Below are 27,796 nucleotides of genomic sequence, written 5' to 3' on the forward strand. Positions count from 1 at the left end.
TAAGTGCCCCCATGTACCCTCCCACCTCCACCCCCACCTCCAATTACATCAGGGGCCTCCGATGGGACGGGCCTCGCCCACTCACACCCTCCCCTGAGGAACCGGAGCCCAGTTCAGGGCCGTGAGGCAGGCAGCTGTCCCAGGGAAGTCACCTGACACATCCTGGAACTGGACACATGCACAGTGCGGACAAGGCCTGGGACGAGCAAGAGCTACGCACTGTAATGGGAGCATTTCTCTAAGCCAAGGTGGCAAAGCCATGGCCTCCAGGCCCAACACCTGTTGGTTAATAAAGTGTTACTAGAACACAGCCTGAGGAGCAGCACTGAAGGATCCTAACCACGCCCATTTGCTTAGGAGTCCTCTGTAACTGCTTTCATGCTTGAAGGCACAGCTAAGTAGATGCTACAGAGACTAGTCCAACATTTCTGACCCTTTTCAGAAAAAGTTTACCAATCCTTGCTCTAGGTAATGCATTTCCCATTCAAAAGTCAGCTGGTAAACACCAATCCACAGGTAACATAAGCATTACCTATGATTCTGCTAATAAATAGGTTTGAATCAAGTTTAAATCCATTCCATTAACCAATATTTATTTATTGAGGGGCTACTATGGGACAGTCCTGGCTAGCTAGGGGCTGGGCTTACAAAGGTGAACAAAGTTAAGCTGGGATTCCACTTCCTGGAAAACAACAACAACCAGGATGTAAAATAATTTCCATACAATGTAGTTAAGATGTTAGAGTATGATTTGATGTTTTATTTTTCCCATAAAGTGAATTCTAATATGATAACATTGGGCTAAAAGCTCTCTAGTTTTTTTGTTTTAAACATAAATACTAGAGATGAAACTATAATTTTGTGAAATTACTGATCAAATTTTGCAGGAAAGATCAAATTATTGAGATTTTTTCATAATTGTCAAATTCACTCTCGGCTCTCTACTACACAGTTCTGATCTCTCTGCTGAAAGTGGAAAAAAGCAAAGGTACCGAGACATTGAGCAAATAGTTAAAGAGTTAGACTTTTATTTTTTAAGATTGAATTTTTAAATTGGAATCCGTATTAGCTGGTTCACACATTAACCTTCTGCTAAAAAAGGCACGAAGGATGGAGACGGTGGCCAGGTTCAACCAAGATTTCATTATCTACTATCTATCTTTGCAACTCCAACTAGGTATCAGGTGAATTATGGGGAAAGCCAATTTCGACATCCCCTGGATGTGATGAAATTGATTATCCTCAGGCAGAGCAAAAAGAAGACAGAAAATAGCGGAGCCGCTTCACAGCTGTGCATCTGTCCCGCCCTGATAACTCTTTATTTGTACTGGCCATTGACAACGTTTTTTATCAGACAAAGAAGGTTTTTATTGAGCTTCAGAAAGAGAAAGAGAATGCATCCGTTTCTAGGGAAACCTGAGCCGGGAAGCCCGCAGGCTTGGATTCAGAGGCGGCATCCCTCCACACAAGGTGGCCCGTTGTGTAGTAACACCCCTCCTCCTCATTTACCTCATCCATTTAGAGATTAATGCAACAATGTGAGATGATTGTTGATGCTCGTTATTAAATCATTTATTCATCCCACACAATGATTCAGAATTATTCATTAAGCTTGCTGGGAGGAAGCTGGGTTTTACCTCCAGAGCGGTTTGAGGAGGGATGTGCTCTCTAAAAGGATATTTTATAACAACACAATTACCATAATTAAAAGCTAACCTGGATATTCTGATGAGCTTTTGACATATTTTTTAAGTAGTGGCATTTTAATGCAGGAGATAAATGAGACTGCAGCAGGAGTAGGGAATAATACTGCTGTGGGGGAAAGCCGAGGCAGTATTAAATACCATCACCACCCCCAATTTCATCATGGTCTTCAAGTTAATTGATTTTTAAAAATGTCACTAGAACTTCTGGCTTCCCAAAATGAGTTCAAAAGTTGTTGCTGCGACCGAGCCATCCCCTGCATCACTGAGTCACAGAGCAGACATGCCCAGGAGAGCCCACCTACCTGAGCTTCCCCACCAAGCAGGTCACTCAGCCTGCCAGAGCTGCATCCACATCCGACTCCCTCTCTTCTCCATGCTGCCTGTGGTTTGGTCTGTGTTTGAAGGGCCCTTAAGCAAAGGGCTGGCTTGCTTAAGCCACTAAAACTGACAGGGACTGCAGTTAGAGCACCCATCTCTCTGGTTTTCCCCGTAAGCAGGTCTAGGGGAGATCCTGAGGCAGTAGCCACGAGGACGCCTTCTCACAAGTGTAAGTGGTGCCTGGCAGTGTTACAGAATTTACCAGGCGACCGAAATAATACGCAGGAGTACCGGAGGCACAGGAAAACCCATTTATTTCCCGACATTTCACATGAATCGGTACAGTGACTCAGGGGAGTCTGTTTCTCTCCAAATCCTGAGCCCCCCCAATATGGAGGAAGCTTTCCCTTTATACCCCTTTGGTTTCTTTGTCCCCCAAATATGGGCCATACTTCCGGACCTTTCACAGGCTTTGCAAAAAGCCCCATGTGCTGGGATGGGGCAGTGGGACCACATCCCAAGGCCTGGCCTGGCGCCAGCACAGATAACGCCATCTGGGGATGGTTTATGGCCTCTCTAAAATGGGAGTAGTATTTTGGGTAAACAGGTCTTGCAGGACCAGATAATTAAAGGGGCAGTGACTAGATTCAGATTGCTAACCCCCGCCCCCCCAAATGTCTCATTTTCCCCATCAGCAGGAATATTGGGAGGCCAGCTGTGAAGTGAGAAAGGCCTGCTTGTGAGCCTGGAGAGCCAGCATGTGGATCAGAGCAGAAGGATGCACAAGACCAAAGGCTTGGAGGCCCTGTGATGGGCACTGACAGGCGAACACCCTCCGGGAAGGCTGGGCCTGGAGCTCTGAGAAACCAGGACTTGGTCTGCTCTGCACCGGCCTACAGTGGTGCCAAACAAGGACATGGGCTACGGTCAGTCATCAGGGAGGGGAGGGGTGTTAGTTTCAGCCCTTCGTTGGTCCTACAAATACTGATGAGGAATTTATTATGGGAGCCCCGAGCCAGGCCTCCTGCATGCAGGTGACTACAACAGTGTCTCTGTTCGAGAGATGAGAGTCCAGTGGGGGATTCAGGAAAGCTGAGAAGGGGGCGCTGGGGGAACCTCATCCTGAAGGTGTCAGAGTAAAGCAGGTGTGGCCAGGTGAAGTGGAAGAGGCAGAGATGAAGAGGAGGCCTCTGGCACCGGGCGGAGATGGACTGGAATGGGGGGGAAGAATGGGCCCGGGTACCAGGTCGGAGCTGTAGCCATGACCCGGATGAGAGACATGGTAGCCTAGAGGAGTGGACAGGACGTTGATATCAGGAGGCAGAACAAAAGGCACACGACATATCAGAGTCTCCCTGGGCAAGGAGGCCCTGCTGGGCACAGTCCGTCAGGTTCTGGAGCCAGATGCACTGAGTGGAATAAGAAAACCGCACCCTGCTCTGTCCCCTGCTTAGCAAGCAACCTCCAGATAATAATAATAGCCTTCGGGAAGAGACTGTTGCTAGGGCTGAGGGGAGGGCTTCAGTCTTACACGAATCATTTAATTGGCATTCAGTGGGAGATGTTAGCTTCTGGGAGCGGGGGCAAGTGGAGTCTGTCCCCCTGATTCGGTGTGCCAATGAATCCTCCCTGGCGAGCAGGGCTGCAGGCCTGACGGGAGGTGGCCGGCACAGCCCAGATCTGATGCCATCCTGGCTGGCGGTGGGCAGCAGGCTCCCCCGAGGATGCCCTGTTAGAGCTGTGGGCTCTCTCTATAAAATCCACAGGTCTTACTATCTGGGGTGCTAGTGGCCGCATGTGCTCCATCCTACGATGGGAAACCCCAAAGCACATGCCACTCAAGACTGTGGTTGACAACAGCAGAGAACAAAGAGCAGCCACGTGGATGGCATTTGCATCATTTAACATTTGACATGAAAGGAATCATTTGAGTGGCATAAAATGTTCTCTCTGACATTATTTTTTGTTAAAAAACAGTCTCCATGGTGTTGCTGATGCCATCTTGACACTTTATTTCCTTGTCATCAAAACGGTTTTCTACACCAACTCAAGCACGGCACAAAATTTCAAAGACCTTAATAGTTTTCTAACTTCATCTCCATGGAACAGTTGGAAAATGTCTCCAATTATGCAAGCTTTTTATAAAATGCCTCAAAAATACAGAAGGGCCTATTGTACTCTTCACAAGTGAATGCGAACTCATTTAATGATCAAAGATGAAAAGAAGAGTGTCAGGGTTTTTTAAAATTTCTAATGAATGATTGCTACTTGGTTAGGCCACTTCCCTCTCCTTACCCCCTAACCGACACATTTACATTTTAGAAAAGTCTGAAAAAGTGCACTCTGGAAAGATCTAAACAGAGGCATTAGGACCAAAACAAGAGACACAACAGTTGTCAAAACTGGAATCCTGCCAGGTCTCTGAAACCTCAGGGGTCAGCTCAGATCACACCGCTGTTCACAAGAGGAATACTGCAGGTGCTCCCACGGGCAGAAGTGAGGTGTGTGAGCTAGTGCTGCACAGAGTGCCACCAGAAACCAGATCCACAAAGGGGGCCTCTTCATGCTCTATGAGTGTGCACACACGTGTCAAATGCATGACCACTGTAAATGTACTACTTACGTTTAATGTACGTTTCTCTCTCCTGGTTCTGGAGGAGATGTGGTCCTCTCCAAAGGAGAGACAATGAGGCCAGGGCCTGCCCACTGCAGCCCACCCAAGACTTCCCAGGTTATACCTGAGGGAGCGGGAAGCTTGGCTCTTAAAGATCATCTGCCCGTGGGCAAGTTCCTGCTCCTCAGAGAAAGGAGAAAAGGCGCCCTGGCATCTTCCCTTTCCAGGGACACATGCAGTCACACTCAGACCCTGCCCCAGTGCCCCTACCTGCAGGACCCCCACCCTCAGCTGTGAGCAGCTACCACAACATTAGTACCCTGCGCCTAAGGGGCTACTCTAATGCTTTCAGCCTCTTCTCATTTAACCTCACAACCAGCATATGAGAGCTACTCTTGCTGTTCCTACTTTACAGATGAGGAAACGGAGGCAGCGTGTCCCAGGCCTCATGGCCAGTGAGTGACAGAGCTGAATCAGAACCCCTTCGCCAGGCTGTGGAGGGGCAGAAGGATCTGGAAACCTCCCCTTCGGACCACCCTTCCACCCAGGCACTGGGGACCCGCTGCTACCTGCTTTGATGAACTTGTCTGCCATCTCCTTCCGCATGGGCTTGGTGAGGTTGAAGTAGTCATCCTCCTCGTCGATGCTTTGGATGAAGAGGGGGATGTGCTGGAAGACAATGGCGTGCTGGCACTTCTGCTGCTCCGCCACGCTCAGCTGCTGGTCCAGCCACTGGTCCTGGGCCTGCTTCAGGGCAGGGCACCTGGAGGCGTCGTACAGAAACTGGGAGTTGAGGACGAGGAACAGGACGCCCCCGACCCAGAAGCTGAAATAGTCGTCTCCCCAAGTCTCCTGGAACTCCGCGATGGTCTCGGGCGTGGGGGTGTTGCCCACGTCGTGGTTGCCGCTGACCAGGACCAGCGGGATGTCGCTGTCCACGTTCCTGAGCACCCGCTGCAGGTCCTTCGTCTGCTCCTTCCGCCAGGGCATCCCTGCAAGAGTGAGGGTCACGTTCTGAAATGGCTGAGGTTGTTTTGGCATTTATTCACATGAAATAAGAGGGAAGAATCTAGAAATGCATTCAACTGGGCAGAGAGAAACTGCAAAAGTAAGCCTATGCTAAAAGCAAATCAGCAAGTGAGTTGGAAACCACTGCCCTCTGGGTTGAACTGCCCTTCCCTCAGGATGCCTTGGATTTCAATGACTAAGTGGCAATGACCCAACGTGCCGACTGAAGGATGGCGGAGTCACTGTCCTATTAAATGTTAGTGAAACTTGGTTTCTATCTTTTGTTTAGATGAAAAATAAGTATGAGTAGTTGAAACTGTCCTGCCCCATCTCAGCAGGTCGTGATGTGCAGCTGCGGGAGTCCCAAACTGAAGTTTTTCATACTATACACATGGTCTGGCAGACTGTGTGAGCACCTTTATAGGAAAATTTCTTAGAATTTGAATGGCTTGATTCCTTTCATATGTGCCTTGCTAAATGCTCCCCACACAGAAAGAGGTATTTTATATTCTATTAGTGGTGTGTAAAAGCTCAAGTGCTCAATGTCTTAATATTAAGTGCATCCCCCCGGCACAAGACTCAGTTTGGAGATGACTATTTAACTCGGGTGGGGAAGCTTTTTTCTGCCGAAGGCCATTTGGAAATTTATAACAGCATTCGTGGGCCATACACAATTATCAACTTAAAAATTAGCCTCTATATTTGGTCAAACATTTAATTAACTCGCCCTTAATGCCTTGGCAGGAACAGACCAAACGATATCTCAGCCTAAACGGCCCACGGGTCAGATGTTCCCCACCCAGATTTAGCTTGAGAATTGAAAAGTGTGTGGGTACCTGACTCTCTCAGATTCCTGGCTTCCACACTTGATATAATAATGCATTAAAACTTTAATAAATGGGTTCTAAAATGACCAATTCAAATCCACATCTGTTTTTTGAGCCCCTCTATGCTAATTTATTCAACAAATAACGTACTGAGTGCAGACTACGCATAAGGGTCTGCTTTAGTTCCTGGGAGCGAGCTATGAGCCAAAGATACACAGTCTTCCTTTCAAACTGGGGAGCCAGGTGATCTGTCAAGTACATAACAGATGCACCCGTCTGTTTCAAATGTCATGCAGCGTTACTGAGAAAAGCCAAGTGGGGGAAGGCCATGCTAACCGCGCCATGTTAGTCCCGACGAATATGCTTAGTATCGTGCAAAGACAGCACAAGAAAAACGGTGGTAAGAGCTGCCCAGCTTCCCAGGGGATGATGAAAACTCACCTGGAAAAGCTTGCCATAGTGGATGAAAATTATACCCAACATTTCATGTCCACCATGAGTTTAAAGAAAAGCAGAACATCTTTATGAAGCAATTACAGCTAAGAAAGACCATGAAGCGGAAATGAAGGAATTCATCTAGAACAGCCGTGGGCAAACTACGGCCCGTGGGCCGGATGCGGCCCGTTTGAAATGAATAAAACTAAAAAAAAAAAAAAAAAGGCCGTACCCTTTTATGTAATGATGTTTACTTTGAATTTATATTAGTTCACACAAACACTCCATCTATTTTTTTGTTCCGGCCCTCCGGTCCAGTTTAAGAACCCATTGTGGCCCTCGAGTCAAAAAGTTTGCCCACCCCTGAATGCAGACTGGTACAGCCACGATGGAAGACGGTATGGAGTTTCCTCAAAAAACTGAAAATGGAACTCCCATTTGACCCTGTGATCCCACTTCTAGGAATATATCCCAAGAAACCAGAAACACCAATCAGAAAGGATATATGCACCCATATGTTCATAGCAGCACAATTCACCATAGCTAAGATCTGGAAACACCCTAAGTGCCCATCTGTAGATGAATGGATTAGAAAACTGTGGTACATCTACACGATGGAATACTATGCTGCTGTAAAAAAGAAGGAACTCTTACTATTTGCAACAGCATGGATGGAACTGGAGAGCATTATGCTAAGTGAAATAAGCCAGTCAATGAAGGAAAAATACCACATGATCTCACTCATTCATGGATACTAGAGACCATTATAAACTTATGAACAATAATAGATACAGAGGCAGAGCTGCCTCAAACAGATTGTCAAACTGCAGCAGGAAGGCCGGGCAGGGTTGGGGGGCAGGAGGTAGGGGGGTAAGAGATCAACCGAAGGACTTGTATGCATGCATATAAGCATAACCAATGGACATAAGACACTGGGGGGCAGGGGAGGCCAGGGGATTGTCAAGGGCGGGGGGAAAAAAGGAGACATATGCAATACCCTTTGTAATACTTTAAGCAATAAAAAAAAAAAGTTTGCCCACCCCTGACCTAGACGGTCATAAAATAAGCAGAGGTGAAACGGGAACTGGTAGAAATAACTTGGGAAAGAAATAGAGGGAAACACAAGAACGTCTCAGAAGTTATGACTACAAAGGGAGTAGCAGCAGCGAGATTCCTTTTACAGCCAAGTACGCGCCAGTTTCCCTAGACGTCCCCTGTGAGCGTAAGAAGGAGCGTTCTCCAATTGTTGAATACGCAGCTCCTCAGGTTCCCATGCAGTCACACTTGTTCGTGGTGTGATACAGATATCCTCTGTCATTATTCTTTGCTTTCGCCTGTTGATCGGCATCTATTTCTGAAAGATGTGGTTAGGTTGCCACTGTAATCGGATCAATCCATTTCAAAATTCTGCCAACTTTTGTGTTCATCTACTTTTAGCTACCTTGCCTAAGAGTTGAGACTTTCCATATGTCACTGAAATGTTTTTATTTCATCCTAATAAGGTAAGTTAGTAAAAAGAAAAGAAAGACGCAGAGCCATCCTCTGCATGTGGATAGCCAGTTGTCCAGCACCGTTTGTTACAGAGACTGTCTTTACCCATTGCACTGTCTTGGCAACCTGGTCAGAAATCAACTGACCCTAAATATGGGAGTTTATTTGTGGGCTCTCATTTCTACTCCATTGATCTATGTCTATCCTTATGCCAGTCCTACAGTGTTTTGATTACTGTAGCTTTCTAATAGGTTTAAAATCAGGAAGTGTGAGTCCTCTAACTCTGTTCTTCTTTTTGCAGGGTCCCCTAAACTTCCATATGCATTTCTGGGTCAGCTCATTCAAGGGCCACCACACAAGAAGCTTCAGCTTTTTCAGAAGCCTTGTTTGGGCTTCTGCCACTGCAGACACACCGTGCCACGGCCTGGCTGTTCTCGGACTGGCCCTTGCCGAGGTTAAAGGTGAGGTGTACTTCTGAGAGCAATGTCTCCCCACAGGAGACACAGAAGAGGGAGGCAGTGGGGATGTGGGAGCCTTGATGTGTTCTGAGGAGGGTTCATGTTAAAAGGACTCTGTCCTCATAAAGATTCTTTGGCCAAAGGCAGAGGGGCTGGCAGAGAGGCAATTTTATGGTTTTCAGCAGGAGGTAATAAAAACTAGAACAGGGTTGTGATACTAGGAAAGGAAAGAAAAAGACCATGTAAATATGTGTAAGCTTTGTCCTGTTTGCATAAGAAAACACAGAGGAGAAAATATGTAAATGTCCATCATTGTCTGCACTTGTCACTGTGGGCCAAGGTCATCCATATATTATTTCCCCCCGAAAGTGATCATCTCTCTGGTGTTTATGTTCTTTAAAGCCAACCTTGGTGCTGTTGTAAGATGTGTACATGCATGATGATGGGATACTCAATTGAACAGAATATTACTAGCACTTGGTACATGGGAGTGCTACATGTGCATGGAAGACACTGCTCAAGGCTGATGCTGACAAGAGACATGCAACATCCCGGGACAAAGTTCCAGGACAGTTATAAGCAGATTCGCCTTTGGAACTGGCGAGTCCCCTCAGGGGAAGGAATGACCAGTTCATTTCTGTTCAGAACTGCTGGGGGTCAGGTGCATGAAAAGGTCTTAGTTAGAATGATTGCCTCTTTTTTACTTTAAGATTCTATTTTATAATCGGAACTCTGGCACCTGGGGCTATGCTCCCAAAATCTTCGGTTTCATACAGGATTTTAAATATAAAATGTAATGAAAAATTAATAGAAGTTTCACAGTTAAACTCCAAATAGAGTCACTGCTCTTTCAAAGCCAGAGGCAAAATCTACAACACCCCAGTTATCATAGGGCTAGAAGAACAGAAATTATTTGTCTTCAGCTAGGCATTTATTCAACACACCTGCTGTCCTACTGTGTGCTAGGTCTTGGCCACACCAGTAGAAGGAAGGGAGTTATCTTTGTTCCCATAGAGCTTAACGTCTAGAAGGGGAACCAAACACGGAAAAGGCAATGACCATGTTGTATTGCACAAGATGTGAAGTTATGTGACAGGAGCATCGGGCCCTGTGAAAGCACAGAGTGGGGGTGACCCACACAATTGAGAGAGCCTTCCCAGCGAAAGCAACACTCCCGCCAACATAAAAGGCTTAGGGGGAATTAGGGCCTGCTGAAAAGGAAGCAAGCCTTCAGAGGCAAAGAAACAGCAGGGTGAGGCCGAGGCCAGAAAGAGGATCTGTGCCGGGGTCCAACCCCAGCAGGTCCAGGGGTCCCCAAAGGCGTAGACGGAGTCGGCGAAGAAGGAATGACACGGAGACAGCGTTCAGTTGATCAGCAGCCTAGCCAGGATCTACAGCCAGGATCTCCAGCCAAGTTCAGTCACCAGGTTATAGTCAGGTTCTCTTGCCAATTTCTGTAGTCAGGTTCAGTCCAGGATCTTTTGCCATGTTCTCTCGCTAGGTTCTGTCTCTAGGTTCTGAGGCCAGTTTCTGTCCAGGATCTTTTGTCATGTTCTCTCCAGCGAAGTTCTTCTGTCTCTAGAGAACGTTCTGTGTAGGTTCTGTGCCTAGGCTCTGTCTCTCTTGGTCCTGTCTTCCAAGCCCTGTGTCTTGCTGTCTTGTTACATCTGTATTTATACCAGTTCATTCAATCCTATCAATCTCTATTACAAAGGTTAGGGCGTTTCTTATCTCCATTCCAGGGAGTAAAGATTATGTAGCTTAAGCATGATTGTTCGTAGTTAAAGTGATTAATTACCCGCCTGGCACTTAGTTGAGGGGTTTTATTCCCTCCCTAACTTCAGGGGAAAATCCCTACTTGGGGAAACAACCTTTCTCAGAGAGGAGACCTTGGTTAAAACACATAGTGCCAAGAAGGTGAGCAAACATTTTAAGAACAGTATGCCATATATGCCAGGTCCTTTGAAACAGCAAGGATGGACCGGCTCCCGGCAGATCTGGCACCGGGAGGCGGGGCAGTGCAGAGTTGCAGCCAGAGTACCAAAAAGCGCACATTGCAGACTGCGGACTGTGTTCTTGGCACTGAGCGAAGCACCTCACACAGATGGCCTCACTCACTCCTATAAGAACCGATGCAGAATTAATAACACAAATGGGGAAACTAAGGCACAGGTGATGCCTTCATTCAAGGTCACAGAGTTTATAAGATGCTCACTGGATTTTAACCCAGGTAGGGCTGCCAGATAAAATATAAGATGTCCAGTTGTATGGAATTTCAAATGGATATTTTAATATTAGTATACAGTATTTGTGTTCCTGTATTTTTATTTGTGAAATCTAGATTCAAGTTCCACCTGAGTTAACCCAGCCTGACTCCAAAGTTGGTGTCCTCAGCGATGAAGGGAAATGGATACATACACCACCTCCTGGTCAGAGCCAAGAGCAGATGCAGAGTGACCGCCATGGGGAAGAGAGAGGGCACTGCAGGCAATTCCACGAGTTCCTACATTGAGGTGCAAGACTATTAAACAGTTAGCTTGGCCACGTATTTCTTGATGTGTTACCCATCCACTGGCAACAATCTAAAAGTGTCGCTAATACAATTTGTTGGTCAGGGTATGGGGAAACAGGCAGTCTTTTATAGTGTTGACTGGAGTATAAAAGGTTTCCTTCATTCAAATTTAAAAACCCACATACACTTTGATCCCCATGTTTTAACATCTGGAATTTTTCCCAAGAATAATGTGTGGGAAAAAAGTACAAATAACAATTTTTATTGCAGCCAATTTTTAAGAGCAGAGCAGGGCTAGGGAGTATGATAAGGGAAGTGGAAAATTTAAGAACCTCACTCTCAGGTTTGTGTAAGCGCTGGCCTGGCATTTGCACGACCCTGAGAGTGGGTGCCTCCTTAAATTATGTTCCCTGGACACCTCACTTGCTTCACCCCACCCCAGTGTTGAAGCATATCATAATAGATAACCTAAGTGAACACGGATAGAAGCCTGGGTAAATAAATTATGGTCTAGCCAATCAATGAAATGCTATGTAGCCACAAAAAAAGGAGGAGGAATACTATCTATACTAAGGGAAAAAAGCAAGATCAATATAGGCATACCTCAGAGATGCTGAAGGTTTGGTCCAGACCATTGCAATAAAGCTAGTACCGTAATAAAGTGAGTGATAATCTTTTTGCTGGTGGAGGGTCTTCCCTTCAATTTGTTTTTTGTTTTTTTTTAAAAAAAAAAAAGCAACTTCTTAAGCACAATAAAAACGAAGTCTGGTTGTGCATTGTGCATAGTTTACGACCCACCTTTCATGTGAAAAAAAAAAAAAAAAAAGGAGAACTACACAGAATATGTGCACACACCATCTTTGATAGGATGCCTTAAAAAGCTGGTTCTATGTGCTGCTTCTAGGGTTAGAAGGAAACATTTTCTACATTTATATTCTTTTGTAATTTTTGAAAGTTGGTCTCTATCAAAAATGTAAACAAACAATATTATGAAAATAAAATATAAGGAAAAAATATGCAAATATACTTATAAATGTATCTGGGAAAGATACACAAGAACCTGGTAGATGTCTCTGGGAGGAAAACTGGCCTCTGGCGGGTGGTAAGGCGGGGAGCAAACTGATTTACCAACTGCTTACCCATATACAAAATTGGATTTTACCTTAAAAATTAAAGACATATAACTAACTACATGAATGTTAATCACACACACACACCACACTGTACGCACACACACACCCATATGTTGTTATCAGACCAGTGTTAGAACTGAACAAAACTGGATGACCTTATATAATCCCAGCCAAGCCCAGACAAGAGCCTGGATGTCTCTGCACAGCCCATGGCTTCAGGGAATTTGGTCTTGGTTTGGCATGTGGCATCGTCTTCCTCCTCAGGGGATGGCACCCCAGACCAGGCTCTATTCCCTCGGAGAAGGAATCCTTTGCCCTTAGACACAGGAAGGTCAGCTTCTCTGAGTGTTCTAACTGCACCTGAAATCAGACCGGGTGTAGCTGGCCTCAGTCGCCAGTAAGCTTTTCTCAATAAGGTGTTGCTTTCTTGCGCTCAGCCCTCTTTCCCAGGGACTGGTGTTTCAACTAGGAACCTCTTCTCTTCCATACCTTTGATAGTAACATGCGTTTCTGATTTCATACAGGTTGCAGCTCAACCTGATTAAACAAAAGTATATGCTGTTACTGGAATAAAATCCCACTGTCTGGCTCATTTAAATTCTTGGGGGCATAGATTAAAAGAAGACACCAGAGCGAACCTGGGATGGCTCTTCATGAAATACTGCCATCGTATTCCAGAAGCAATGGGGAAAGCCTGGAAGGATGAGACGAACTCTTGGCCATGCAGCTTTCCTTAGGATTTTATTGTTTATTGAGAACCCGGGTGGCAACTTCATTCCCAGGAACATGGTGTCCAGGCTACCACCACTTCCCCCAGCTCAGGGCTCCATCTTCTGAAGGGAAAATAGCCACTCTGCCTCATGTAAAGCCTATCTCAACCGCCAGAGGGGCAGGCAAAACCACAGAGATGCAGTGCTCCCCTGCCACTCACAAAAATCTGATAATACACATTTTGTTTTCCCCTTTGGGGGTAGTGGAGAATGCAACATGGAACAAGAAATGAACAGCGAACCCATGGGTTTCCTTTCCTCTTAACCGTCCCCGCCCCGCCGCAATACTCAGCGAGGGCAAATTCCCACCAGCAAACTGCGGTTGAAAACCACCCACTGCACGACCTGCAAAATATTTTCTCTTTCCTATGGAGGTTGTCTAAACAACAGATACTGCGAATAGATTTTAAGTATTGTGACTCTATTTACTGTTTTAGTAAGAAGTTTTTCTTCTTTTTTAAACAAGATCAATGTTCTCTGTAGCAACTGGACAAGGAAGAATGTTGCTTAAAGAAAATAAGAGTTCTCTGTTTCCTAGTCCCTGAAGGCACAAGAGCTCTAACGAGAATTGATGCGGATACATTCAACCACTGTCGGGAAAATTTAAATTAAATAAATAGTGGGACAGCCTCAGTAAGAGAGACACAGTCAGGGTGTGTAATGAGCTGCTCATTCAGGGGGATGCAGAGTGGACTTCCAGGGTCAATACATTTAGCAGCTTAAAGAACAACAAAATCAATATGGCCCACGCCTAAGCTCACTCTGAGCAGTTACTTGCAAACCCAACGATTTCTCCAGCTGAGGCAGTGAAGGGGAGGCGGATAACAGTCCGAGATGCATTAGAATTGCCTGTCCTAACAATTGCTGCTGTACTTTGTCAGATCCTTTCACATGGCACAGCCTTCTGGGCCTGCCCCAGCTCGCAGGCTTCCTTCTGTCAGGATATCACAGGGACTGGCTTCACCACGGCCCCCCAATCCATCACCAGGCTGTGCAGCAACCCATCACCTGGCAGAGCAGTCAGCCTCCAGCAGGATTTTCTTGGTGCAATGACGATGCTCAGTAGGTGTGTGTGGATTTGGTCTAATTTGGGATCGGCTAAGTGCAGAAATCAACATGAAGACATTAGAATACACACAGAACACCCATGTCTATTCCTCCTTCCCTGGTTTCATAGTGGGCTATCAGCTGGGCGGCCTCAGGACCCTTCCTCCTCACTCCAGACCTTCGGACAAAAGCAGAAGGTTCAGCAGCTTCTCCATACACAACACCACCACCACCACCACCACCACCACCACCACCACCACCACCACCTCCTCCTCCACCACCACCACCACCATCATCACCACCTCCTCCACCACCATCACCACCACCACCACCACCACCTCCTCCTCCACCACCACCACCACCATCATCACCACCTCCTCCACCACCATCACCACCACCATCACCACCACCACCACCACCACCACCACCACCACCACCATCACCACCACCACCACCTCCTCCTCCACCACCACCACCACCATCATCACCACCTCCTCCACCACCATCACCACCACCACCACCACCACCACCACCACCACCACCACCACCTCCTCCTCCACCACCACCATCACCACCACCACCACCACCACTCCTCTTGTCTTTTAAAGTCTCTTTCCCTAACTTAGCTGTGGCCCATCTTTAGGCAATTACAGGTACAACTTGCGGCTTATTGCAAACTACATGGGTAGTAGCATCTGCCTGTTTTGGACTGAACCCATCCTCCCCCGACAATTCATACGTTGAAATCTTAACCCCGAGAGCTGTCTACAGTATTTGTGTCTTTCCCCAGGAGAGCTGATGCTCTTTAACTCCCCTTTACCCACCTCTATGGCATCGCAGAACTGCAGGCCCACGTTTCTTCTCCCCGGTACAGCTTACTGCCTGCAGGACTGCACTAACCTCTGACTGGCCCCTCAACCCGTCCCCCACAGCCACCAGCACGAGCTATTTCAGCGACACCAGCCTGTCACACAGCTCACCTCTCTCAACCACAATTCAAAGTTACATATACTTAATCTCTCCTTCCTATATGTGCTCCCAGCTATCCTCACCTCATCCCTCTGGTGGTGCAATGGAGAGAGGGTGTTTGGCATATTATGCAGAAGATAGCGTCAGAAAACCTAACCCAATGCAAAACATGCATGTTTCTTGACTGCTCCTGAAACAGAATGGCTTGTGTGCCAGTGGAGATGCCCCTTCCATTTTGCAAGAGCACAAAGAGGGCTGTGCATTTACTTATCATCAACTTCGAGAGGGCGCAGGCTGGGTTGAGGGACCCCCCCAGCCCCAAAGTGCACAAATGTTGTGCACCGGGCCTCTAGTCAATTATAAGCATGCCCCTCACTATCACTAGGAAGTGTTTCTCTCTGCCAGGGCACCAAGGTTAGCATTTCACACATTATTTCATTGTGTCAGCAGTCCTGTCACCATGACACCATTTCATTCTTAACTGTGGGCTGCCTCAGTTTCTCCAGGCATTGAGCAGTCTTAGTGAATTTGCTATATCTATTTTCAACTAATAGGGAAAAAAACAAAACCCACCAATGATGCTGAGGCAGGATAGTAAGAAGCCAGGACAATTCCTCAGGTAGCAGAAAGGGGAAACTAACTGAAGTAAGATAAGTAAACAAGGCCAAACAATTTAACCAACTAACAGCCAGCTAATGAATCATAAGACCTTATCTTCCCCAATCAAGGACACTTGAGAGGTTTATACCTCTCCTTCCTGAACAGCTTAAATAACACTGGTTAGATAGATAACTGGAGAAATAGATAACAGAGACCCAATTAGTGCCATTTGTGCCGGCCAACCCAAAGGATGGATGAAGTCAGAGAAACAAATAAGAAAACCCGATTAGAGCCAGACAGACCTAAGATAACAGTAAAACAGACCAGAGAATAATCCAAAACTCCCCTAAATCACAACTCGTATTGTGAAATCTTTCCTGCAGGAAGTCAATGTGAAGTCATTTTGATGCATTAGCATTTTAAAACACACCTGGAAAGCTGATGAATATTCTGCTGACACCCTCCCCTAAGATTCTTGCCCCCCTCAAGACAAATGATGCCAGCACAGGCTCACTCTAGAACACACCCATGCCTGTTCTCGGGCATGAACTTTTAAACTTTCCTTCTCCCCAGAGGTTGGGGGTCGAACGACCCTTTCACAGGGGTCGCCTAAATACATCCTGCATATCAGATATTTACATTACGATTCATAACAGTAGCAAAATTACAGTTATGAAGTAGCAACGAAAATAATTTTATGGGTGGGGGTCACCACAACATGAGGAACTGTATTAAAGGGTCGCGGCATTAGGAAGGTTGAGAACCACTGTAACTCTAAGGGTCCCCATGAGACATGCAACCAGGAGACAGGCAGCAGCAGCGCATCCCGGGAGTGAGGCCTCAGAGCCAAGCGGCACAAAGCCATGGAGGAGGACAGCCTGGGAACTGGCTGGTCAGTGGGGTCACAGAGGGTCTCTGACTTCCCAGTGAGCTGACAGCAGCCCACGTTGGCTCACTTCTCCCCTACAGTGTTTCTAGGAAGGCAAAGCAGAGCACTGCCTAGGCTCCCTCCTGTTACTTCTGCCCGAGGCCGTACTTCATTCCACTGTCCCGAGCTCTAATAAATGTGCTCTCAAATTCACCTGGACTCGTACTGGGAAACCTTTCCTGTATGAAGTCAAGAACCCACACACTACCACTGGCCCTAGGCAGACCCGCTCTGGGCTCAGTCCTCATCTGGTGACAATGCCATGTGTATGGGCGAGGTGCCAGGAGAGTGTGATGAACAAGGACACTGTCCTTCCCCATGAAGCTTAGAGTGTGTACACAAGGCTTATGCCAGAGATGCTCTCACAGCTCCGGTCAGTGAACCAGAGCCTAAGTGACCATAAAGAGCAAGTAACCCTCACAGGCTTCAACCTGACCCTGGGTTTACAAGGTACAGTAAGTACAACCAATTGTGTGTCGAATATAGGGGAGTTCTAAACTTGTTGAAATGCAGCCAAATTAATTATTCAGACAGGCATTCCAGCTAGTGGTAATAGGGAATAAAAAGCAGCAAAATTATTTGACCAAATTGTCTGCCACAGGTTTCAGGGGTCACTGAAATTGCAGGGGAAATTCTGGATATCAAAGCCACTTTTTAAAGCATTCCATTCTGACAGAGTAATGTCAAGTCCTCAAATAAATATAAGGCTTTAGAATTTCTACATTCATCATAATTCTGCACTTAAGAACATTGTAATATGGATTTATTAACTTGAAAAGGTTTATTGCTTTGTAAATTATCCCCTTAGAGCATCTAGAAGTATTAAAAGAAAAGAAACACTACAATTATAAATTTTTTTAACCTCTCAGAGTGGTGTTTATTTTACAGATTATTGTGTGCAAGAGTTTATTCATAAATGGGCTGCTAGGAATGCAACCAGGGTTTGTCACAGAAACAGTTTACCTGGTTGTTAGATCTCAGGCTAACTCACAACAACTAGTTACTCCACTACACAGACGAATGCTCTGATTCAACCACCTAAGAGGTACCATCAAGCTTCTCTTGCCAGCTGCAGCGTTTGTTTGCCCAGCAAAAATTTGAGATTTATTACTGCTGCCCAATTTTGTAACCTATTATCCTTTCAAAAATGCATAGGAACCTAACCATTATTTATACCCGTAGGTCACAATGATCATAAGGGAATTTAATATACTGGAGAGAAATATAATGTAAAGCAATATGTATATTAAATGCATCTGACTAGAGGGTCAGTAAAGGCATAATCTTGTGGTTATCCATACTTAGAAACATTATTTGTTACATCAATAGAAGTAAAACATACAACATTCGTGGCTTTAGGATAATATATCTCTAATACATGAAGAAGCAGAGGAGATAAAAATGAAGAGTTTGCAGGTTGATTATATTTTTGAGATCCCAAAGAAAGAGTGATGTGATCCAAGGTCACCGCTGGAGTTTGACCAAATGAAGCAAATAACCCTCCTGAGTTACTCAGAAGCCCATTACATAGGAAGAATAAATGTGCTGGCAGCTGTCACTCATGGAGTCCTTACCATGTGCTAAGCACCTGCACTAGTGCATCCTGACAAGCCTGTTATTGTGTTACAACATGCTACCAGGTTGGCTGACCAGGTGACCGGGGCCCTTCCTCACCGCAGTATTATTCTAATGAGTAAAATCCACATGGAATGAAGTGCACTGATCTTGCTGGTTCTGTGATGCAGAAAAGATAGACAAAGAGGGATTGAATAGAGGACAAAGAGTCAGCTCTCCAGGGAAGGGCCCGAATGGTAAACAGATGGGTTGTGCAGAGTCTGGGAGCTCAGAGCATCCTGGGCGCTGAGAGTGCCTGTCATCTTGGCTGCCAACATAGTCGTCACCACTGTGAGCAGAAAAGGTGTCTGGGACTCCTCATTGCCATCCCTGCCCTGCCTGTCGCCTTCTCTGCAAAGGAAGGAGGCCCAGAGGGAACCTAGGTGATGGGTAGGGTCAACACACACCACTGACTCTTTGGGGAACACGACCTGACTTCCAATTCAGGATTAGACATTCCAGCCTGCCTCCTAGTCCCAAACCAAAAGGATATAGGGGTCCCAGGAGTGAGGGGACACCGGGACACACACTTGGGATATAACAAGGTTAAGTGCTGGGATAGTCACATATGCCTAGACCTGAACATCATTTGATCAGCTTGAAAATCCTACATGTCATAGTATACTGAGGGTTTTGCAAACTCGGGGAAAGAAAATTAAGGGAAAGAATTCCACAAACTATACCTTCAGTCTGCGTTCTGTATCATTTCTGACTTAGATCAGAATTGTCTTGTCATTTTGTTGACAATACAGAATGTAGAAAACAATGGATAGCTGTGAAAGGCTGAGAGCAATAAAATCTTGTTTTTATAAAACCATTAAGCAGAAGTGACTCAGAGAAAACACAGGGTAAGAATGTTTGGTGAGACAGAGCTAAAAGCCACCTTAAAGTCATAATAGAGGCTTCCAATTAAAAATGGTGTATTGAAAGCTCTTAGCTCTGTTCCTTCCATAAATCTTACTACAAAGATAGTGAACTCTCAAGGACAAGATGACAGGAAAGGAGAAAACCACAGAAATATGAAAACCAGGAAACAGACGGGCAAGTGAGAATGGGCTTAGCCAACCTAGAAAGTTAAATATTCAGCTAGCAGCGAGAAAGTCAGTAAGTGACTGGCTTGGTACAACCACTTTTGAAAACTCTTTGGAAGTATTTCCCAAAGTTAAATCTACATCTTCCCAACAACCCAGCAATCCCACTCCCAGGTCCGTAACTAAAGAAATGAGTGTGCAGCTCGGCTAAAATACATGATATGAATGTCACAGCAACTTTATTCATAGTCCCAACATAGAAATGACCCAGAAATCCACCACTAGTGAATGAGTAGATAAGTTGTGACATGATCATTAGATGACTGTAACAATAATGAAGAACATCCCGGGCACTGAGAGTGCCTGTCATCTCGGCTGCCAACATAGTCGTCACCACTGTGAGCAGAAAAGGTGTCCGGGACTCCTCATTTCCATCCCTGCCCTGCCTGTCGCCTTCTCTGCAAAGGAAGGAGGCCCGGAGGGAACCTAGGTGATGGGTAGGGTCAACACACACCACTGACTCTTTGGGGAACACGACCTGACTTCCAATTCAGGATTAGACATTCCAGCCTGCCTCCTAGTCCCAAACCAAAAGGGTGTAGAGGTTATTGCTGCTGCATGCAACAACATGGATGACTGTCAGACAGTATGCACAGGAAAAGAAGCCTGAAGAGTACCTACTGTAAGACTCATTTTTATGAAATTAAAGAAGAGGCAGACCCAACTGACAGTGCATGAAGGTTACTGACGCAGAAGAGGCAGGGGGGGAGCCCTCTGGTGTATCTTGATCCAAGTGGTGGTTAAGGGTGGATTTACATCAAGCTCTTCACTTCAGATTACTTGCATTTTACTTTATATTAAACCTCAATTTAAAAAAAGTGAAGAAAATGAATTTTTAAATATCTGCTTTGTATCACAGATGCCCTAAAGGCCTGGGAATTTGTGGTGACAGGTAACCTTGGAAATGGGGGTAAAAGAGACCTAAAACAGAGAGATGGCATGAAATTCCACGAAGCTGGACCACTGTCCTCCTCACTTTGGCAGAAGGCGGTTTCGGTTTTTGTAACAAGTAAACGGGGGATTCTGAGAGACCCAGCAGGTAGAGTTAGGGGCGAGGTACCATAGAGAAGACAGGAGGATTAAGATGAAAGGCTTTACCCTGATTTTGTGAACACCGCCTTGTTTTTCTGTTTGGATCCTAGCGCGCCCCCAATGAGAGCGGCCAGGCAGAGCCCTCCAGCCACAGGCAGGAAGAGTCTCCTCTGGGGCATCTGAGAACCAAAATGGCCTGAAGACACTGGGGAGCAGGGGAGCCTCACTACTATGGTGCAAGACCCCCACGCAGCATCCAATCAGCTTTTCGGTGCTGCATTCTTTCTTCACTGCACTCAAGCTGGAGCAGCTAATCGAGGATCATTAGATGCCTGAGGAAAGTCCAATACAAAAGCCACGCCAAAATAATCAAAACGGGAGAAGACAGAGACCATTGGGGGAGAAGGGGGAAAAGTATCATTAATATTCTCAGAGAAAGAAGATACTGCACTCATCAAACAATTACAGGATGCTACTTTTAAAAAGATTAATGACCAAAAAAAGTTCTTGGAAATTAAAACTATGGTAGAAGAAATGAAAATCCAGTAGAAGCTTAAAGACAAACTTGTGGAAATATCTCAGAAAGTAGGATAAGCAAGGAAATGGAAAAAAGGAGATAATAGTTGAAGATCAGTATAGGAAGCCCAGTATCTGGAGAATATGAATAACAGAAAATACAGAAAAACTCACAGGGGAGAATCACCAATGAAATCATTCAAAAACACTTGATGGCCATGACTTTATTAAGTGGATTAAGCAGATTCACACCATGGTTCATCAGTGTTATTTCAGAACCCTGGATAAAAACGTAAGATACTACAGGCTTCCATTCTTATAAAAGGATCAAGGATCAGAATGAAACCGAGCATCTTAAAACCCTACTTAACAAGCAAAAGCAAGGAAGCAAACCTTACAAAATTCTGGAGAAAAATTACTCCTTACCTAACATTCTATACTCAAATTACCAAACATTCAATTTAATGTCAGGGTCAAATGACGATATTCTCAAATGTAAATTCTTCCCCAGAAGCTACCGGAGGATGAGATGCATCTGAAAAGGAAGGGAATTGGGGTCCAACATGAGAGAAAGGGGAAATCAGTCCCTAGAATGGGGAAGAAGTCCCCAGGTGATGGTGTTAGCAGGCTTAGAGAGTAACCAGTCAGGGCCTTAGGAGAAATTTCTTCAAGAAGCTGACACTGATTGAATGCCTAATATTTTTAAATTTATTGACAGGAAATTTATGCACTTATGCCTTTGGAATTAGTACATTTTAAAAAGTAAGGTTGAATTAGTACATTTTAAAAAGTGAGACCTTTTGCCCTAACCGGTTTGGCTCAGTAGATAGAGCATCAGCCTGCAGATTGAAGGGTCCCAGGTTCAATTCCGGTCAAGGGCATGTACCTTGGCTGCGGGCACATCCCCAGTAGGGGGTGTGCAGGAGGCAGCTGATCGATGTTTCTCTCTCATCGATGTTTCTAACTCTCTATCCTTCTCCTTTCCTCTCTGTAAAAAATCAATAAAATATATCCTATCTAATAAAAGAGAAACATGGTAATTAGCATACAACTGCTACCCTTCCCATTGGCTAATCAGGGCAGTATGCAAATTAACTGCCAGCCAAGATGGCGGCCGGCAGCCAGGCAGCTTGAAACTAACATGAGGCTTGCTTGCTTCAGTGATGGAGGACTCCAACGTTCCCCACCTGCCGCTGCAGGCCTCTGACCTGCAACTCTAAGCAACTATGTAACAAATATAGAAGCTAAACAAAACCCCAGAAACCCGCTTTAGTCCACCGGGCTTCAGCCAGCAGGATCGCAACATTGTAAACAAAGGCCAGAAACCACTTTCAGCAGCGGAGGCCTAAGAGCTGGAGCCAAGCCTCAAGGCTAAAGCTGGCCCAGAATAAAAAAAGAAAAAGAAAAAAAGGAGCGGTTGGGAGCTTCCGTCACCTGCCAGCCTGAAAACAGCCCTCAGCCCCTCACCCAGACTGGCCAGGCACCCCAGTGGGGATCCCCACCCTGAAGGGTGTGTGACCAGCTGCAAACAGCCATCATCCCCTCACCCACACTGGCCAGGCACCCCAGTGGGGACTCCCACCCTGATCCAGGACACCCTTCAGGCCAAATCAGCCAGCCCCACCCATGCACCAGGCCTCTATCCTATATAGTAAAAGGGTAATATACCTCCCAGCACCGGGATCAGCGGAGCCGTGAGGCCTCCTGGCACCGGGATCAGTGTGACATGGGGCAGCGCACAAACCCCCTGATCGCCCTGCGGCTCTGTGTGTGACAGGGTGCGGCGCCCCAACCCCCCCCCCCCGACCCCCCCGCCACGGGCCCTGCTCTGTGTGTGACGGGGTAGAGCCATAACCGCCCCATCGGCCCTGCCCTGAGTGTGAGAGTGGCGGCACCCCAACCCCCTGATCGGCCCTGCTCTGTGGGTGATAGAGGGCGGTGCACCAACCCCCACCCCACAGGCCCTGCTCTGTGCGTGACAGGGGGCAGCACCCCAACCCCCTGATTGGCCCTGCTCTGTGCATGACAGGGGGCAGCGCCCCAACCTCCCTGATAGGCCATGCTCTGTGAGTGACAGGGGGTAGTGCCCCAACCCCCTGATTGGCCCTGCTCTGTGCATGACAGGGGGTGGGGCCGCAACCTCCCCATCGACCCTGCCTTGAGTGTGGCAGGGGACGGTGCCCCAACCCCCCAATCGGCCCTACCCTGAGCATGACTGAGGGTGGCATCGCAACCTCCCGATCCGCCCTGCTCTGTGCATGACAGGGGGCGGCGCTCCAACTCCCCAATTGGCCCTGCTCTGAGCCCGACCAGGGGCTGTACCTAGGGATTGGGCCTGCCCTCTGCCACCCGGGAGCAGGCCTAAGCCAGCAGGTCGTTATCTCCGGAGGGGTCCCAGACTGCGAGAGGGCACAGGCCAGGCTGAGGGACTCCCCTCCCCCCCCCCCCGAGTGCACAAATTTTTGTGCACCAGGTCTCTAGTTTAAATAAATAAATAAATAAAAAGTGAGACCTTTTATTTTCAAAAGGCAAATAAAATTTCCAGGAAAAATAATCATGACATATTACAGAGCTCAGTTGTGAACAATGCTTAAAATAAAGTATATATAAACTATTATAAATATTAATACCTATATAATCCAAATTAAGCTTTAACAAAGATGCAAACCCAAGAAATAATAAGCAGATTCAGAAGTAGCAACATGAGCACACTATTTAAAACTATGTAGGTGATGATCAACAAAATTAGCTAAAATCGTTGAAAGTGGTGGCCAACGGGAAGTGAGCAAAGGGCAGGTGAGGAGCTGTAAACTGCTGCTTCTCCACATTCTGTGTATAACTATGTGACTCATTAATCTGCTTGCATATATAATGCTGACAAAAATTAAGAACTAAATCAAAAAAGCAAAACTTGAAATCATATTATTTTTGTTTAGTACAAAATAGCAATTCCATAACCTATATAAATGATTACACAATAATTTTTGTAATTTTAAAAAATCACTTTGCTGTCCACATGTGAGCCAAGTCTTGCGAGTAAGATAAACATCTGGAGGAGCAGGAGGACAGGGAAGAGAAGGGAGAGGAGCTGGAGGGAACAGTTTCTAGCAAGAGGAACAGTATGTGTGAGAACAGTATGTGAAAGGGATACAGCCCCTGAGGAACTGAAAAGCAGCCAGTATGGTTAGAGGCCGGAGTGAAAGGCCTCAGCAGGCCGGCCAGATCCAGGAGAGCCTGTGGCCCACCATGGGAACGTGTCTGAATCCTGAGAGCAGTCCCTAAAGGGTTTTAAATAGCAATGGGCATGTTCAGGACTGAGGATTCAAATTATCTCTGGCTGCAGTGTTCATATTGACCACACTATTTTTAAAGAATGAAAAGTTAGCAGATGGTCGAAGGCAGGGGTGGGCAAACTTTTTGACTCGAGGGCCACAATGGGTTCTTAAACTGGACCGGAGGGCCGGAACAAAAGCATGGATGGAGTGTTTGTGTGAACTAATATAAATTCAAAGTAAACATCATTACATAAAAGGGTACGGTCTCTCTTTTTTTAGTTTTATTCATTTCAAAGGGGCCGGATCTGGCCCGCGGGCCGTAGTTTGCCCACGGCTGGTCTAAGGGCTTACCCTTGATTTACCAAAGAATTATATATTCGCGTGAGGCTGTAGAGGCCAGAGGGGCCTCCTAAGCCGTGAGAAGAAAAGAAACACTGGAGGGCAAGGACGGGGCTTCAGGTCACTAGGGTGGTGGCCAGATATGGAACAGCAGAAGGGGCCAGATGGAGGGAACACATGAGTAATTTTCTGTCTTCCTGGTATTCATCCTCTCAGTGTCAGGGGACATGACACATACTTGCAAGACTAAAGGATCTGGTTATTTTTTAAAATAAAAAATCACTAGCATCTTGTTCTACCAAGGAAAAGTTATCATGACCATAAGAATGATGCTTGTCAATAATAATTTATTTGATGCACATAGAGGACCTGCTAAGATAATCAGAATTTGGATTATTCTTCCCTTAGAAATGTTAGCAATTCAAGGTTCACACCATAACATGTCCATCAATAACAGATGGCATGCTCTCTTTTTCTATGGAGAGCCAGATGTGGAGTTAAAGGCAGGAATAAAGGAATGTGCCATTCAAAGTTGTGCTCGTGTTCAGTAAAGGCAGCTGCAGACTAATCTACGGTCACCATCAAACCACCCTCTGGCACCCACAGCCTGATGTCCACAGCCTCCTCCACAGAGCAGGAGAGGCATGTAGGGCTGGTTGGGAGTCACATCATTCTCTTTTCAAGACCAGCCTCTTTTTTTTTTTTGTCTTTGTGTGCAGTCTTTATTTCAGATCATTGTCAAAATACCATCAGGTTATTCCTCAAGAAAAGAGCAAAGATCACTCTCTACCAAAACTTAGGAATTATATACAGAACTTTACAACTCAGAGGACAACACTTTAGCTGAAGCCTGACTGCTGACCAGAGAATGAATTCTGAGTAGACTCGGCGAAGGGAAGCAGGCAGGGAAGGGAAGGGAGCCATGTGAATCAAACTTCAGCTGCTATCAGGGAAAGTCTGGTGATGGTCACAGATTGGAGGCTGTGTTTGGAGGTTCAAGTACATCTCAGGTTCCATGTGTCTAACTGGCTACACCCCTGGCTGAGGTGCCATTAAGTCAATGTCACTCAAATTCCTGGCCAGCCAAACTCCTGCAGTGAAAAGTCCCAAATTGAGAATCAAGTTCCTCCGGAAATCATTCCTGTCTGCGAAGCGGTAGATGCCCCAGAGCCAATCTCCCACGTTGTCCAGAATTTCGGGAGCTTCCTTTGCGCAGCCGCCAGCACTCACACCGACCCCACTGAAAGCCATAGCAGCACCTCTATGCTCCGCAAGGCCTGACCAAAGACCAGCCTCTTGAAAAAGCCTGGCATCCCCACACAACAAGGCATTGCAGAGCAAAACAGGAAAGCATCCTGAAGTTCCTGTCAGTGTTTGTTAGAACGGGGCTTGAGGATGGAACTCCCATGCACAAAGCCAGGGGAAGACTGGCAGGCTTTCTGTAATGGACATCTGAGTTGTCGGCAGAGAAATCCTTAGGCTGAAGTGTCTATAATGCAGCCACTATTGCTGTGTTGGGAATAGCCATCTGCAAACTCCAGACGCACTTTAGGCTGTGTGACAATAGTGATGCCATCATACGCAGGTTAATATAGGTTCAGAGAAAGAAAGTGGAAGGTCAAAGGCAAGGGCTTGGCACTGGAAGGAGAACACAAGGTACCAGTGCTATTTAAAAAATATTTTATTGATTTATTTTTTAGAGAGAGCGGAAGGGAGAGGGAGAGATAGAAATATCAATCAGCTACCTCCTGAACGCTCCCTACTGGAGATCAAGCCTGCAATCCTGGAATGTGTCCTTACCAGGAATCTAACCAGTGACTTCTTGGTGCATGGGTCGACACTCAACCACTGTGCCATACTGGCCAGGCAAGGTACCAGTTCTTAACTCTTTGTCATAATGTAGAGTTGGAATACACTCTGCAAATAAAATGTAGCAGATTGCTAAAAAGTCACTCCTTAAATTACACATTCAACATAGAAGGGAATGATGTCTTTTGAAGGAAATATATGAAATATCCTTATCTAAAAATTTTTTAATCTCTCCTCTAATAAATTCTGATATTTGTAGCATATATCACATCACAGAGTAGAATACATTATTTTCCAGGTCTTGAACCACAGAAATAAAAGAAATACAACAAAGAATATTTTCTCCATACTAACTTTAGGATCAGCCCCAGCCACAGAAGAAATTACAGAAATCCCTTCCCCAAAACATGCTGCAGTTACTCAGAACTGGAGTAGCCCTCAGCGTGGTTCTCTGCAGCTTCTGGGATCAGCAGTTTGTGAGTCGCTCTATTTGGAGGCCATCTGATCAGAAGGGTTGGGAAGAGGAGAGGAGGAATGAGGATGGCTGAGTAGGAGACGTGTCTTTGCACTGTTGTCCTGACAAATCTGGACTTGACGTCAGCACCCTAGTGCTTGCTGGCCAGGAGGAATCAAGACATAGAAGAGCCAGGGAATCAGGGATCAATCATGGGGAACCATAGAGTGAGAAAGATGATGGACATTTAGAAAGAGAAAAGGCAATGCCGGGGTAAAGGAGAGCTTGGTAGAGAGGGGAGGATAGATAGCGTGGTACGCAAGCGCACAAAACATTTACGAAGTCGTCTTAATAGTAAGAGGCTGATGCGGAAGCATATCCACCAAGATATGTTTCCAAAGAAAAAAAATGTTTCTATCTTAATGTCTATAAAATAACACTGGAACTATTTTCACTTCAGGTGCGATGTCATTGTTCTCTTTTAGTGAGCATTTCACAATTAGAAGGGTGGTGTGTTTTTAATAAAGGGACGCCATGCAGCCATTCACAACGATCCTTGTAATAACAAGGAGGCTTGTTTATGTTACATGAAGAATTGCAGGACACAGAACTATAAATAATTTATGAACTCAGCTATGCAAAAAAATTTTTTTTAAAGATTAGAAAGGAAATATGCCCAAAATGTCACTAGTTATTACCTCTGGGTGGTACAGAACTGAATGATTTTTCTCATTCTTCTTCCCAATTTTTTTTCAATTAAGCATCTATTACTTTTATATTCACAGAAAGCCACACATATTATTTTTTAAAAAACAACAACAACCACGGTACAGAAATAAAATCTCTCTGA

The 27,796-nt window shown here is 45.8% G+C and overlaps 2 protein-coding genes across 3 annotated transcripts in view; both read right to left on the minus strand.

Moving 5' to 3' along the window:
* The window catches only part of CPPED1 (calcineurin like phosphoesterase domain containing 1), a 112,226-nt gene that overhangs the window by 29,004 nt on the left and 55,426 nt on the right, over positions 1–27,796 (minus strand). The window contains exon 3 of one of the 2 annotated variants that reach the window (XM_059693203.1): positions 5,208–5,630. The exons of the other annotated variant lie outside the window; for it this stretch is intronic. Coding sequence (XP_059549186.1) covers positions 5,208–5,630 — 423 coding nt within the window. The remainder of the gene's footprint in view (positions 1–5,207; positions 5,631–27,796) is intronic. 2 annotated transcript variants of the gene reach the window in all.
* The window catches only part of LOC132233100 (mitochondrial import receptor subunit TOM6 homolog), a 32,475-nt gene continuing 30,055 nt past the window's right edge, over positions 25,377–27,796 (minus strand). Inside the window, exon 2 of the mRNA XM_059693205.1 lies at positions 25,377–27,107. Within this exon, the coding sequence (XP_059549188.1) occupies positions 25,713–25,934 (222 nt within the window). The 5' untranslated portion in view covers positions 25,935–27,107 and the 3' untranslated portion in view covers positions 25,377–25,712. The remainder of the gene's footprint in view (positions 27,108–27,796) is intronic.

The sequence above is a fragment of the Myotis daubentonii genome, chromosome 4, assembly GCF_963259705.1.
Source record: "Myotis daubentonii chromosome 4, mMyoDau2.1, whole genome shotgun sequence".
In the NCBI taxonomy this organism is placed as follows: Eukaryota; Metazoa; Chordata; class Mammalia; order Chiroptera; family Vespertilionidae; genus Myotis; species Myotis daubentonii.